Here is a 15,325-nt window from a genome sequence, read left to right as displayed (position 1 = left end):
TTGCCACAGACTGGTTTTTGGTTTGGTGGTTTGCTGTTTGTTTTTTCCAGGGCAGGGGTAATGGTCTTCAGGCTTTCAGGTACTTATCTGTCAGTCAGGAGTAGTTGTGAAACAAACCACAATAAAGAGCAAAGCGTAACACCCATCACACGCCAGCCCAAGCCGTCATGCGTGTACGTCACTCCATACTAAACCATCGGAAGAGAAACCAAGCTGCTATAAACTACTGCCACTTTCCCAGCTTCCACGTCTTATAGAGTGAATATGGTTTTGTCTTTGTACCAGCACTGAGTCTTGGGGGAACTGGTTCTTTTAAGGTCCCTGGCACAGGTGACATCTCTGGGGAAGAGTGGCTGTAGTCAGCCCTATCTGTCAGACCTGGGCAAGGGACAGGTCTGGCAGTGTGTTATAGAAAGGAGGCTTATGGCAAAGGGAGGAGGCCATCTCATAGGAAAGAAAATTAGGAACTGCTGCTTCCTTGAAGGGTGTGCCCATCGAGACCGTGTTGATCAGCACAAAATTGCAGCAAGCTGGGTAAGGCTGTAATGAGCCTAATGAGAACCCAATGAGAAATTAGACTGGGCTCAGGCTTTCAGCTTCTTGGGGGGAGAGATGTGAAAAGTTATGCTGAGGGTATGTGAGGCAGGAGTAGGATAAAGGCCCCTTCAAGAAAAGGTCTTGGATTTACTAACCTGTGAAAAGAAGGGCCAGAAGATGTGCTGGTAGCTCCAAGATGCTTTCTATCTTGGGAAAAGAGGTATGGAGATAACATCTCTGTGAAGCCTAAAGGGTGCACTGGAGGAGCAATGATATATGTGAATGTTCATGATGATGTGCCATCTTTTTGGGTGACTCAAGCTGTTAATAGGCAAACATCCCAGGCAAAAAGTCTCAAGAGCCACAGCTCACACACTCCCTTTCTCCACCTCCCATTCTCTTGATATTTAGCAAGAATATCTGCTGCTAAAGCTGATATTTAGGGCAAAGTCTGTGATTTCTAAGCCTTTTATTTTCTAAGCCTCTTGTTTCCTGAAGTAAGAAACAATCTAAGTATCCAATGGATGTGAACACAGAGATGTCAAGACATCTCTCATTATTTCTTGTTGGCCGTGAGGTTTATAAAGTGGCCACAGACCAGTGGAGTTCAGGCTATAGCAAGATACTTTCTTTAACAGCAAGATCCTGTGATGAACCTCCTCTGCAGTGGTAGCTTTTGCCTGAGGAAGACAGAGCTTAGGAGCTCAGAAGACTTTGGAAAAGCCCAGACAAGAGCTGCTCATCTACTGGACAGGGAGGGCAAATGGGTATGTACTGGGTATGTGGCTGTATCCAAGATGCTTCGAGAGCCTCTAAGCAAGAACTCTTTGGAAGATGGAAAGGTTGTATCACATAATACTTGTCCAGCACAGTAAGTGCTTGGCTTGACACCAGCAAGACTCTGCCCAGCTACACCCCTTGGTCTGCAAAACAAGGTACATATGCCCTTGTCCATTCCTGATGTTCACAGGAGTCAGAGGAACAGAAAGATGCCCTCACCCATGCCAGCAACTAGCCTGTTTCAAGTGCTGTAAATAAGTGGAAAGGGGTAATAACAATAATCACCCGGTTGGTAATTTAGTCTCTTCCTTTCCTTAGCGTGGAAGGGAATGGTCCCTGTAGTGCGTATGCTGAGGCTTTAGCCACTCGGTTACGCTGCAGCAACCAAAATGTTTGGGTATGTAAAGGACTGAGGTACTAAGGCTGTGGTCGTGAGCAGTGACGTATGAAACGAGAAAAGGCAAACAAGTAGTGCTGCGAGCGGCAGAACTGAGCGTGGTTTTAAACAGCGCTGCGGCTCACTGCCTTGATAACTAAATTATATGAGAGGCTGGGTCGTGAGCTCACCCTTAATAGACATCTGAGAATTCACCTGTCAGTCACGGTTTCTCTGCTGTGTGGGTTTTAAGATGTCTAGCAAGCTGCAAAGTGTAATGCCTCCCCAGGTGTAGACATTCATAGCATTGATCTCACGCAGAATGTCTCTCCTTTGCTGGCTGAGGTTGTTACTAGCATTTTTCCTCTGTTGCTAGAAAAATGTCTTAGATTGTATTTTTTATTTATTTTCTTTTTTACTCCTATAGTTGGAATTAGTTGCAGATTCAAAATTCACTGGGGAAACTAATAACCAGATGTATCTATACTCATTGCTCTCCCAAGCCTTGTCTCCTTAGGTAAATATATTAAAATTTAAAGCTTATTCTGATCTGGACAGATATTTTGCAAATAGTGGAGCTGAACACAAATCCTCATGCAGACTCAGCTGGAAATAGATCTCCAGTCTTCCAATTCCCCATCAAATTCCCTGCATTGCCACTTGCTGTGGGAGCGGAGCCCTAACATATGTTTGTGAATGCAAAAAGCTGGAAAACACTGACAGCTAGAGTTTAAATAGTTCAGGGGGGAGAGTCAGCAGTCCTATCTGGGACTGTGCACACAGCTATGAGAGCATGTCACACTGGAGCGCTTCTCCACCCCAACCCAACATATTTAGATCCATCCTCAAAAATAGCCAGGGAACAACGTATAATTGGTTTCACAGACAACACATTCTCATGGTGTGATTTATTTCGTAACGTCTAGTGAGTGTCATCACGCCGCACTCAAAGCCTCAGAGCTGGCATTCAGTGAGGGCCCAGAGAATGAAAATTACCAGCTTCCCCGATGAATCACTGCTTTGAAAATTCACCCTTGTGAGAATCCTGTGACTATTTAGATTATAAAAAAGAAAGAAGATATTACAAGCCTATCTATCACTCATATAATTATCCCTTTCTAGGTTTGATGTGGACAGGGCAGCATTCCTAAAGCACCATAAACAAGGCCAGGACCAATAATGGCTTTAGAAATGAAGTGAAGTTCTCACAATTAAGGTGGAGAACGAGGACAGCTACGGATGGGCGCATAAATACACAGAAAGGCAGGTCTGTGTGTGCACTGTGGCCTCCAGTGCTGAGACGACACCTCCTGCACACATCGCTTGGCTTGGACTAAAGAGCTACCTGCAGCATGAAGGCAACAGGTGCCTTAGTGCTTCTCAGCCTGCTGCTGCTCTCTTTCTTCTCGGGTAAGTGATGTTTTCCCTAGCCTAGAAAAGAAAAACAGATCCCAAACCTTTCCTGACAACAGCAAATTCGAGAGAGCCTTGATCACCGGATGACAGGCTTGAAGATAAAGCTGAGCAAGTAGAAAATATCTGTGGGACTTGCTCACTCGTATGACATATTTCCGCTCCTCGTGTGCCTCCGCAGTGAATAACGCAGTGGAGGTGTCACTGGGAGACACAGCGAGCAAATCCTAAGCTGCTCTTTCAACAAATGTACTGAAGCAGAGCGTAACGATGAGGGTTTTTTTGGTGCAGATGTTCACTGGAGAGTTTTGCTGAACCAGTTAGAGAAGAAACTCACTCACCTCAGGGTCATCAGCTCTTGTTTTGATCCTAAGCGTCTTGGTACTGGTGTTTTCCTTGGAGATGTGGAAACGTAATTAGATGAAAGTTTCAGCTTTCCTTTATGTGGCAGAGAAAAGCTTTAAAATTAAATTCAAATGTCCTCAAGGAGTCAGAGCAAAGAGGGCAAATTAAAAGGAGCCGGCATTTATTTATCTGGAGATTTACACATCTCTCGGATGATCTGGGGAAGCTGAGTGATGGTTTTTGAACATATAGGTCACATCAGTGTTATCAATTACTTATGGCCAGCTGACCCAGCTCTGCAAGGTTTGTGGTGACAGTTATTGAAGAGCATGCAGAACAAGAATTATTGCTACTTGTTTTTCTGTGAATAATTTGAATAAAGAATTCACTTGAGAAAATGGCAAGCTGTGCATGGAGAAAAGAGATGAATTACTTTGTACACATTATTCATTATGAAATATTCATCTGTCTCTAATTGAGTTTTAATTGGGTCTGGGTTCTGTCAGAGTGCTGGAGCTTCCTTCCAAGGCCAGGCAGAATAGCAGCAAATTCTGTGATCTCCTATAAAATAAACAGATGTCAAGAGACATCATCACAAAGTCTTCTGTAGCCACATGTAATATTTATAAAAACTATCTAATGAGCTATTTTGTAAATAATATGCAAATAGCCATAACAGTGACTTTACAATTAAGCCAGCTCGGCCTAACCTGGGGACATGATAAATACACCAGCGCCAGGGATAAAACATCAAAGAGCAATACAACCAGCAGAAGTCAGGTGGGTTGATGGGTGATGATGTTCTAGCTGACTGGGTTGGGTGGGATTTCCAGTCTGTGGGAGCCCAAGTGTAGGACAGCTTCCTCCAATCTCCTGCCCAGAGCACCACCACAGTGGGCAGTGGCCTCACTGCTGAATCTCTGTTCCTGTGCGAGATGCTGGCTATTTGTTCCCCAGGGTTGTGACCTAAATTCTGCAAACCTGCATTCAACCCACCCTTGAGCATTAGGCTCCCCCTTAGAGACATGAGAGGGTTGCTCAGCCTCACAACAAGAACTCAACTTATGCATCTGGCTGCATCTTGCAGTGCAGAAATATACAAAAGATGAACGGATCGGCTTCAAGCCCAGAGTCTTACAGTGTGTATTTTTGCACTCTTACTGATCAGCAGTCCCTGTTCTGCTCTGTGTCACCCCATGACATCTCTTTGTATCTTGCCCAGGACAAACTTGTTTTGGGGAGAGTCTCTGGGTTGTGCTGTGCTGAGGATGGCTGTAAAGCTGAGCATGGGGGGGTCTCCTTCTTCTGCACAGTACCCTCTTGTTAACAGTACCAGCCATTTTCATTGTTCAGAGGCGCAGGAGCTTAAAAGCCCTAAAAGTCAATATGGCTTTAAAATCTCTGTAGAGTGCGGCTCCAGATCCGATATGGCAGCTCACTTTCCCGGGAGTGGCTGCCTTCCAGGAGATTGGGTTATGTGTCTGAGGTGCAGTTAGCAGCTGAATGACTGATTACATGGTATTTTAGTAACATTTTTCAAAAAAGCAAAATACTGAAAAGCAATTCAGATAATGCATTTCCTGCCCCCTCCTCCGCCGCACCAAATGACAGAGTAGGAAAAACCTGGTGTGTGTTTCACTGTTTGCATAAAGGGTTTGTGGCTTTAGTTCAGCCTCCATTAGAAAATAATGCTGAAATGGAAAATCTCCATTTGTTTTTCTCTTTTTCTTTTTTCCCTTATTCCAGATGTTGCAGGTCAAGACACTGAAGAGGTTAGCGCAGTTCTCTGCTTACTGAATCTGCACTGTCTGGAGGAATGGGTTTGTAAGATCTTGGTGCATGGTAAAGAGGTTCTAATATCTGCTGGGAGCAGGCGGGTGCTTCCAAGAAGTTCCAACAGTTTGGGGAGTTCATCATAGTACCAGAGATGTTATGTGTGGCCACATTAGCAAGTAGGTGAAGGAAATAGATGGTTGGTTTAGCAAATGCTTATCATGATTAGGTCTAGGGTGCTTGCACAGGGTTGTGTTTATACACAGCACCACTTTTGTCTGCTTTGCTCTGATCTTCTCATGAAACAAATGGACTGTTGAGAGTGTTCTACCCCTTCAAACAAGGTCCAGAGACAAAGTACCTGTACATTTCATGGACACCAGTTTTGATTCCAAATAGACTATGGTTTTATTCTCCTTTCACTGGGAAGGCAGAAAGCTCAGCAAGCACCACACTGAATGCACGGTTTCGCAAGGTGCATGAAGCCATACAGCATTGAGCTAACTTGGTGCCAAATGCCTGAAAGAGCATCCGTGCTGACTCTTCTCCTGCATGCCTAGGCTAATCCACTCCTGTCTTCAGGAGATCAAGACTTCTCTCAGGTGACTGTAGTTTCCCTCCCCAAATATGTGGCAAAAGTTCCTCTGAAACACTGCTTCCGCTCCTTTCTGACAGGGCTTTTTCCTTCAGTAAATAGGTAGTGTCATCACTGATGCTTCAGTCCTTTTGGCAGAAAAGGCATTGTATTGTGACCTTTATCCAATTTGGAAAGTGAAAGAAAGACTATGAGAGTCCTGAAAGGGTGCTTTGTTATTCCTTTTGCAGATTTGTAGAGAGTTCGTAAATAGAAGCGTGTACTGCACAAGGGAGTCCAACCCTCACTGTGGCACGGATGGCATCACATATGGAAACAAGTGTGCTTTCTGCAAGGCAGTGCTGTAAGTGAAAGCAAAGGAGATTGAAATAACAGAGAATTAGCTCCTTCCACATACGTAATGATATTCTTTATGGAGGGGATGCCCTGCATCCAGGCTGCTCCTCTTGTAGGGAGCAGCCCCTGCATCATGCAAGTGGAATATTTCCTCCTTAGAATGAAGCTGTGTGAATGCAAGTTAATTTAAATTCATTTCTAGGCTTTGCACGCTGCTGGTTGCCATGCTGAGAGGCAGCACGGGGCCTGGGAGGCAATTGCATCCTGCCTGTACCTTCTGCACACACTAATTTGATGCACATTTCCCACTATATGCCACAGGCTGCAACTCTCACTGCCCACTCTTCTGGATACTGAGAAGTGTTGGGAGGAATGCGGGAGCTGAGCTGTGCCAAATTATTCCGGAAAAGTCTGAATGGACTTTGTGGAACAAGACATAAAATCTCAGTGGAGGAACCTGAGTTTCTCCTTTTGCTGAGCTCTGTCACCTTCTAAAGAAGATGCAATTGTAGCCACATGCTTGGACTGAATGTGCTTCAAAAATACTGAGTTTTCCTTAGAAGTCCTTAACCTTTGGTGCACAGTCAAGGCTGCCTTATCCTAGGGGAATCTGAGAGGAGTAAGGAGAGGAGAAAATGGCTTAATGTTGCCTGTGAGGCACCAGGGTACACTAGCGTGAGTCAGGCAAATGGTCCTGTTCAGAAGGATGAGCTCATTGTCCCACACTGCTGCATCTGTCTTACACTGCTTTGTCTAAAACTGTCTTGCTCCTTTACAGGAGAAGCGGAGGGAAAATAAGATTGAAGCACGTGGGGAAATGCTGAGTCCTCACTGTCACCCAGCAGCAAGAGTTGACCCCCCATCAGCAACAGCCACAGACGCCTGTTCAAGGGCAGGAGAGCAGCTTGCCCTCATCTCCACCATCTCTGCTCAATAAAATAAAGCTCAGCACAATTCTTTGGCTGGATTCCTTTTTCTGCAATTCCCAGGAAAGTGCTTTGATAGAACCATGCTGGAGCCTAATGCATGGCTTTGCTATACCATGGTATTACATCACCCTCCTCCCGGGAAGCAAGGCGCTCCCTGTGCCGGAGCAGCGATTCCCACGGCTCCCATGGGCTGTGTCCTCCTGTCCACAGCAGTTCTTCTGTCCCATCCTGCCTGGCAAATTGGTACACGCTTGCTGGGCAGCCAAGCAGTGCAATCACCTCATGGGTTCCTGCCCAGCTCTCCCCATCCCAGCGGGTGGGTGACAGCGGGCGCCTTTCTTCTTTACCCAGCCTCCGTAGACATGTTCTTTCCTCTCTCAGAGGTTATTGTGGGAGGGTGACAGGAGAGCTGGTAAACAGCGTGACTGCATATGCCTCATCTCCTTTGGAAACCAGAGACAAGCAAGCTGAGACTAGGGAATATTGCTCCATTTAAGCCTGCAACAAGAAGATGGCAGGTGGAGGCTGGTTTTAGGCAGAAGCTGCAAGGCTCTTCTTTCCAAATCGGTCTCTTTCTTCTTCCTTCTAAGAGAATGCTTTGTCTTGGAAGCTGAACTCACCAGCATTAATTTCCTGCAGCCACTGGCTTCTCATGCTAATAAAATTGTATTTAGAAGAGCACTAGATTGCATAAAGTGTCAATAGTTAAAAAACCCCAAACATATTCCCTGGAGAAGAGCTGTGGGCTTCCTTCCCCATCTCTAGGATAAACTCCCCCTGCATCGTACACAGACCCTGATTTTCCACGCACCAGTATTTGTATTTATTTACAGGTTTTAATGCACGTAGGCTTTATTCCTTTCTTTACATTTTACACTGCTGCCCTCTCTCTTCTTGGTGCTGGCTGGAAATTCCTCCTTTGTGCAAACATGAGAAAATGAATTCTATAGTCTCTCCCCATTCACTGAGCAAAATTCACACAGGGAAATAGCTGTGGCATCCCCTTGTTAAAACATTGGCAGCAGATCAATGGGACACCAGCTCCTTCATGTTAAACACTTAACTTTCAAAGGGAGCTTTAGATTTTATCATGAGCCTCAGGGGTCAACATGTTTTGCAAGCACCTAAATGCTAAGCATCTAAACCTCTGGACCTTGTTTGGACAGAGCTGGAGTGTTTGCCTATCATGCCACAATCCAGGCTTTGAACTCAATTGGTGTGCAATGCCTGAAAAGAGAGGTCTTAGCAATGCTCTCAGCACACCTAATGCTGGCTTCTCTTCTGATAATTCACATTTGTGATGCCAATTCTGGCAAATCCTTTGTCATTTGGTAACTTTACAGGCAGGATGCAGGCGGCAGCGGTTAAACCATGCAGGCAAAATTCCATGTTGGCTGTTTTGGAGCTTCTTTTGGACCAGCTGTCTTTGATCCTGATGTTTTTCCCGTCCCAACCTACTGGATTCTTGCAAAATCTTCCATGTTTTCTTGGAAGCAGACTTAACATCTCTGTATCACAGTTGGTACAGCCAGGGGAAGTACACCTGCTTGGTTTCACATTCAGATGTTACAGTGGTGAATTCAACAGCAAGACATCCAGAACATGGACAAGATCGAGGGAAGCAAGCAGCATCTCCTGCATGAGGACAAATGGTCATGAAGGACCTGTTGGGAAAGTGGGAGGGCCTTCCTCTTCCCGCTTGGAGCAGGGTGACCTCCCCATGTCCTCTCCTTACTGACTTATCCTTAGATGATCCTACTATGTTGCATGGCTCTGGATCAGCACCATATTCAGTGTACAGGAGCAAACCCACCCCATTTTTAAGATGGAAACTGACATTTTAATGAGTGAGAGGGTATGGAACATCTTTATGCCTGAGATGACCCTCAGTGGCTCACAGCATATTCCTGTATCTAATCCGTTTTAATCTGGAGGAGGCTGAGATAACAAGGTAAGATCACAAGAGAACACAAACTCCAGGAGTTCACTACTTGACAACCATCCTGCATTTTGCTTTCCAAATCAAATAGTAAATAATGTACCTCTACAGACACAACTGCTATCTCCTGCACCTGTGCTGGGGAAATGGAGAATGGGAGTAGTCTCTTTTGAGGAAATTAATTCCCCCAGTCCAGAAAACTTCCCATATTTCCTCCTCAGGAGAGGCCAACAGATTTCCTTGCTTCACCTTTTCAATTGTATTGGTTTTTTTTGTTTGGGGGGGGGGGGGGTTTGACAGCTTTGAAAGGTGAATGAAAGATAATTGGATAACAGGGTAACATGAGCATCTTCACAGCTTGTTCTCTGCCTAGGGAGGAAGGGGCAGAGGCTGGGGTGGGACCTGCCCCAGCACCTCTGCCACTGCCCCTTGCAGCAGAATGAGGTCCCTGCGCTCCCTGCAGCAAGCTCAGTCCCTCTTGGCAGTTAAAATAATGGAAGAATTCAATTTGTGCATGGTTGCTCCTACTGAAAGAAGCCATCGCTCACACCTGAGCACCCTCCTGTGACCAGGCTATGCACATGGCAGAAGGGGAAGGATGTATTGCCATCTCACAGCTTCGCTCTGCCGGTGATGCAGCTGATAGATTACTGTGTCCAGGCTCTTGGCCCATTTAACTTGTGTGCTCTACCACTTCCTCCTCCTCCCCCAGCACAGGCACGTGTCATTGTCGCAACTCAGTTGAGTCCTTTGTCCTACTTTTTTCCCTTGACATTCACAGTGTTTGACAAGGCTTTTCTAGCTGCCATGGGATGATCCTAGGGTGGTGGTGCTGAATGCAGGGCTCCCACAACCCTGCTGAAGAGGAAGCTCTGGACTTGGTTATCATTTTGCTTCACCCCATTTTCCCTAAGAGAAGGCAGGCTGGATCAGGTTGGGAGGCACTTTGGTACAACCTCCTGCTCACGCAGGGTCAGTTGTGAGGTACCATCAGGTTGCTCAGGGCTTTATCCAGTCTAGAACTGAAAACCTCCCAGGGTGGGGCGTGCACCATCTCTTTGGGTTACCTGTCCCAGGGTTTCACTGTCATCATGGTAAAGAAGTTTTTCCTTGTATCTGGTTTCAATCTCTGTCCTTTCAATTGTCTCATCTCCACCATGAGAGCCTGGATCGGTGTGCTCTCTAACCTGCTTGTTAACTGGCAGGCTCCTCCTATGTCCCCCTGCAGCCTTCTTCTCACCAGACTGAACAAGCCCACCTCCCCCTGCCTCTTCTTGCAGAGCTTCAGTCTCCAATTCTTTTGGCGGCTTTTCACTGAACTTAGTCCAGTTTTTCATTGCCTTTCTTGTACTGTGGTAGGGCCCAAAACTGAGTACAGGAGGGAAGGCTGAGCTATGGGGACGTGTAAAAGGACTGCTCAAAGAGTAGCTGGGAGAACTGTAAGAGTATTGCGAGGGACTGAAAAGATGTAGATGGTGACAGCTTCAGGGAGCAGCAGGACAGTGTCAGGTGTATTGGGTTCTTTAAGGATTAGAGAGCAGCTGAGCCTGCTCTGGGGTGAAATGGCTCCCAGATGCTGGGAATCTGCCAACAGTTCCCCCACCCCATTGCTGCTGAAGGGCTTAAGTAGGAGCCCAGAAGCATTTGCTGTTTGGCTGACTCCAGAGGACAGAAGGTGAGGGGTTTGCTTGTGCTGTGAGAGTTTTGGTGGGTTTTTTGCTCTGTTTAGGTGGGTTTTGTGTGTGGATTGTTTTGGGTTTGTTTTGTTGTTGATTCTTTTCCCCATGCCCCCTGCTGAAATTAGCAGTGTGTTTTAGGAACTCCTCATAGGAGTAGCTGCAGTAATTGTGGCTGATGACAGTGTCATATAAACCTGCTTTAAAAATGCTGTGGAAGGCTTATAAAAGCACATGGAAGACAGGAGTTACCACAATACATGCAGGGAAAATGGGGGGAAGCATAATAAATATCCTTATAGAAAGGCAGGTGCCATGTAAAGAGCTGCTTGTGTTAAAGCTTTGCCATTCATCATGTATGAGGGATAAGAGCTTCAATAAGGTCAACAGAGACTTTATCAGAGCAGAGCTTTGGAAGAGCCTGAATCAGAACTTAAAAGATAAGGTTAAAACTGAGCTTTGCTGGGCCTGGAGGAATGCTCTGACTAACCTGAGGCTGGTCCCAAGCAATGGCTGCAGTGCTTGTGGTAGGGTTGGACCTAGTACCCAGGTTGTGGGGAGCAGTGATTCTGTTCACCTTTCTGAGCTAAAATTGCTCATTAAACTAGGAGTGAACAGGAGTGTTGGTATGGTGGCAGGGGCTGGCCGTGACACTTCTGGCCTTGTTCCCAAAGAGTGCCATGTTTTTGGGAGGGTGGTTTTGTGGAGTCACCCGTGATAAAGCCATCAGCTGCCCGGGCCCTGCCCTGGGACCCGTTCTCCTGTCATCCCCTGCTCCTGGACGTACCCTTCACCCTCATTCACAGTCACTGCGGCCGGCGAACGCTCCCGCGTTGCTGATGCCGATGCCGATGATGCAGGCGTTGGGCGGGGCCGCGGGCGGTGACGTCATCCCTGGGGCGGGGGTACCGCCCGGAGCTGCCGCTGGTTCCCGGGCGCCGGGCTCCCTCTTGCGGCCGCTCGGGTCCCGGAGAGGGGCCCAAAGTCCCTTGGGCAGAGCCTCGGGAGCAGGTCAGCTCCCCTGGATGAGCAACCGGCCGTCCTGTGGTCCCCGCCCTCTGCGGGGGCATCACCCGGCCACAGAGCATCTTCTACCTGTTGGAATTTAGGTTGAGGTGCCCGTAGCAGGGCTGGGCACAAATAGTGACAGTTATTCACCCTCACAGACTCAGAAGTGCCTTATATTGCAGCACCCATCCTCTTTTTCAGGTTGGGTGTCTGCATTAGCCTATTTTTTGACCACAACAGCTGCTCTTGCAATGAGCTACAGCAAGAGATCCGTGCAGGGAGGCACTGGCACTATGAAATTCCTTGTAGACTGTTTCTGTCTGTTCCCCGTGCCTTAGCCTTCCCTCATGGAAGTTGCTTTCCCCATCTCCTGCAGGTGCTGTTGGTCAGGGTGCTCTGAACGAGTTTCCTGTGGTCCTGCGCAGCCCATTACCTCTCATGAAAGAGCTCAGGCACAGGGTGCAGTCCTAGCATGTCCCTTTGACATAATAGATAAAAAAAGTGTCTCTAACCAGCAACTTCTTTGGCCTGAGACCACTCGCCTTCCTGTCTTCTCCAGGGGATGGCTCACCTCCCCTGCAGGCACCAGAAGGAGAAGTCTGGGGGCAGAGAAATGCAGCTGAGATGAGCTGGGCTTTGTACCTCCAGGATTTGGGAAGAGCTTTTCAGCTGTGCTGTAGCTGGATGCAAATATTGAGACTTAGCATCAGCTGAGGCTTGGACTCTCCCTATGGGAAGCTCTTCCCCTCTGTGACAAAGGAGAAAGCCATTGCCCACCCCTGTGTTCAAGCAGCTATGGCATGCCATGGCACAGCCATAGAATTAGTGCAATCACCCTTTACCCTGAGAGGGTCTTAGAGGCATTTTTACTCCTGAGGGTGCTCTCCTGTTTGCTGTTGTGTCTTGGTGGCCTGTCCAGATCCTGATAATTCTCTGGAATGGTCCAGGCTTCAGTGTTATCTCTCTAAGGGTTAGGGGGAAAAGTTTACTGCTCTTGTGAGCAGGTCGGGGGATGGAGGGGAGAGAGTGCAGTACCTGCGGTGGACACTGGATGCTGCCACAGACCGGGTGGTTTTAGCAGTGGTACCGTGTCTGTTCAGCTTTGAGCCTTTCTGGCAGTGGGCTGCGGTTCTTGCTGTCGCCTTTTCCGCAAAGCCTGAGCTTCTGGAGTGTAATGATCAGGTGATACCTAAACTTCTACTTTCCTGAATATATATACACACGTATATATACATAAAGCCACTCTAAGCATTCTTTATGCTTATTTATGAGGTAAGATAAGGTCACTCAGCTGTCTCACACCTCTGTAAAGCCGGTGCAGTCCAGCAGCTGCAGAGCTGCTTTAGCTCAAAAGCTCCTGGCTGATTTCCTTCCCAGCCTTCTGCTACAGTGCTTGTTCCATGCCTTGCCCAAGGTTTCTGCTCAACCCTCTGGAAAGGCAAGGCAGGAGGTGGGTATAAAGTTCAACTGATTCTTGTGGAAGATGGACCAGTACTGGAAACACTGCCCACAAGTCTCCATTTGCCCTCTTACTGCCTAAATAGGCTGATAACTTAGTAATGTTGTTGCTCTCTGGCTTAATTAAGTTTCTTTGATTGTAATACTGCAGCTCTTCTCCTTTCATAGTTTCTGGAATTGTGCCCTGTACTTGACTGAGTCATGCTCTGTGGATCTGTAATTATCTCTGTTACCTGCAAATCCATTAAGGGATTTGATGTATTAATCTCACAAGATCAACTGCTCATTTTGACATTTTCATCTTGCCGCTGCCCATACCCTCTGCCTGCAGAGTGCAGGGTTAATTGGATGGTGAGCAGGGATACAGACAAGCATTTCTACCGGCCTGTCTCCCCCTAACTTGCTCTTATCTCTGACCCCCAGTTGTGCAGTCGGGCTCCCAGCACCCAGCTGAAGCTTCAGGACCAGCATCAAGCTATGGGATTCTCAGTGTACATGTTTCAACACATCTTCCCGTGCATCGGAGAGTAATGAATGGTTCTGCATCAGTGACGTGAGTTTAACTGGACAACTGTTTTATAGCATCTCTAAGCTGAAAACCAGACAAACTGTTGTGTAACTTGTCCAGGGATTGCTGTAATGAGTGAATGAAGAGCCATGAATTCGGTGTTGTCAGTGACAATAGTTCCATCTCAGTGCTGCATGTGTGCACTTCAGTTCCATATAACCAGTTATTACATAGTTTTCTAGTTTCACAACTGAATCTACCTAAATTTACTCAGTTTTGGTCTATCTAAAGAAAATATCTTTTTAGGGGGGTGTTTGGTATTTTTCAGTAAACCAACAAAACCAGTAATTTCAGAAGAAAAAAATCACTTTAGGTTACTTAAATTCTTAAAATGTAGGACTACTTGAAAGTAGAAATGCACATACAAAATGCAATATTTTGATTCTGATTAAGAGTCAATTTTCAATTACTTGCCTGCTTTCTTCAGCTGCAGCTACTCCCTAGATCCAAAACAACCCAGTTTAATAGCTTCTGAATATGTTTATCTCAACTAATTTTCTATTGATGAGAATATTGCTCAGATGTAGTTACAAAGCCACATGCATCTGAAGCTCAGAATTTCCTTCTTTCCAAGTGTCGGACACAAATCATTGAATTTGTTACTTTTACAGGAGAAGGCTTTACAACAATGTTCCTGTTTAGTCACATCTGTAAGGGACTAATCAGATTTAAAAAAACCCACATTACTTTATCATTCTTATCTCTGAGGCAGTTTAATACACTTAACTTTTCCAAAAACATGCTCATTTTGGTCCTGATTAAAGGAATATCCATCATTAGGACAGCAGAGGGACCCAGAAGTGCATCAGTTGCACTTCAAGCATGTGTTTCAAACTCCGCTCCTGCTCACCTATGAAACTGGTGCTGCAGTTTTGACTACTCACAGATGAGATGTTACATACCCACGTATGTCAGGAAACATGGACTGAATGTAGAAAGCAGGGTAAGGAATTGGTAAGCTTTGCTAAGTAGAATTCTAGAACCATCTCAGCTTGCTCTAGGAAGTCAAAATCTTCTGGGGTGTTGCAAGGGAAGGAGGGGACATGGCTCAGCATCAGTGACCATGGAGGCTCTGCTCCAGGTCACCCAGTCCCAGACACACAGCCAACTCTGGCCCCTGGAATGGTGAAAATGATAAGAGCTGCTCTTTCCTGATACATAAACACCTTGGGGGGAAAATGGTGGGTAATTTCAACCAGGCAGTTGAAAGAAAACACAGAACACGATTTTAAGTGTTAGTGGTGCACTTCTCTTTGCTGTGCCCACCACCCCACCCATAGCACCAAGAGCTTTATGCGATTTGAGAACAAGCTCCATTTGACTTGTACCCACTGTTCTCAATAGAAATGAATTGGTGGGAAAACTACTTGCTAGGAGAGACAAAGAAATTAATGGCATGGCATTGTATGGGTCTGTGCAGCAAGGAAACATGCCAAGCTCTGGGCACACTACTGAGAACTAAATGAGCATCAAAGTGCTTGCGGCATCAAAGCAGCATCACAGGATCTTCAGAAATGAGCAAACTTCATAAATAAGCCTAAATAATGCTCAGGGATGTATGAGAACGCTCATAGGTATATAAAGAGTTCATT

The 15,325-nt window shown here is 46.3% G+C and overlaps 1 protein-coding gene across 2 annotated transcripts; it reads left to right on the top strand.

Annotated features, from left to right (window-relative positions):
• Positions 1-565: 565 nt before the first annotated feature.
• On the top strand, positions 566-7,093 carry LOC133215943 (serine protease inhibitor Kazal-type 6-like). Of its 2 annotated transcripts, none has more exons than XM_061360320.1 (5): positions 566-757; positions 2,816-3,103; positions 5,198-5,223; positions 6,050-6,162; positions 6,934-7,093. In XM_061360320.1, the coding sequence occupies exons 2-5, from the start codon at positions 3,046-3,048 to the stop codon at positions 6,977-6,979; spliced, it is 243 nt and encodes an 80-aa protein (XP_061216304.1). In that variant the 5' UTR covers positions 566-757; positions 2,816-3,045; the 3' UTR covers positions 6,980-7,093. The 2 variants fall into 2 exon arrangements, with proteins under 2 accessions (XP_061216304.1, XP_061216303.1); XM_061360319.1 differs by having other exon boundaries at positions 5,198-5,271.
• Positions 7,094-15,325: the final 8,232 nt, after the last annotated feature.

Source organism: Neopsephotus bourkii, unplaced genomic scaffold, assembly GCF_033783945.1.
Source record: "Neopsephotus bourkii isolate Nb327-2 ecotype Australia unplaced genomic scaffold, CSIRO-AGI_Nbou_v1 NB_1016, whole genome shotgun sequence".
NCBI lineage: Eukaryota > Metazoa > Chordata > Aves > Psittaciformes > Psittacidae > Neopsephotus > Neopsephotus bourkii.
The sequence above is the reverse complement of the archived record's forward strand: the minus strand, read 5'-3'. Positions and strand labels throughout refer to the sequence as shown.

Coding starts and splice junctions, on each gene's coding strand:
- LOC133215943 (XM_061360319.1), top strand. CDS start 3,046: ATGAAGGCAACAGGTGCCTTAGTGCTTCTCAGCCTGCTGCTGCTCTCT. Junction 5,272..6,049: donor TGCACTGTCTGGAGGAATGG/GTTTGTAAGATC, acceptor TTCCTTTTGCAG/ATTTGTAGAGAGTTCGTAAA. Junction 6,163..6,933: donor GCTTTCTGCAAGGCAGTGCT/GTAAGTGAAAGC, acceptor GCTCCTTTACAG/GAGAAGCGGAGGGAAAATAA.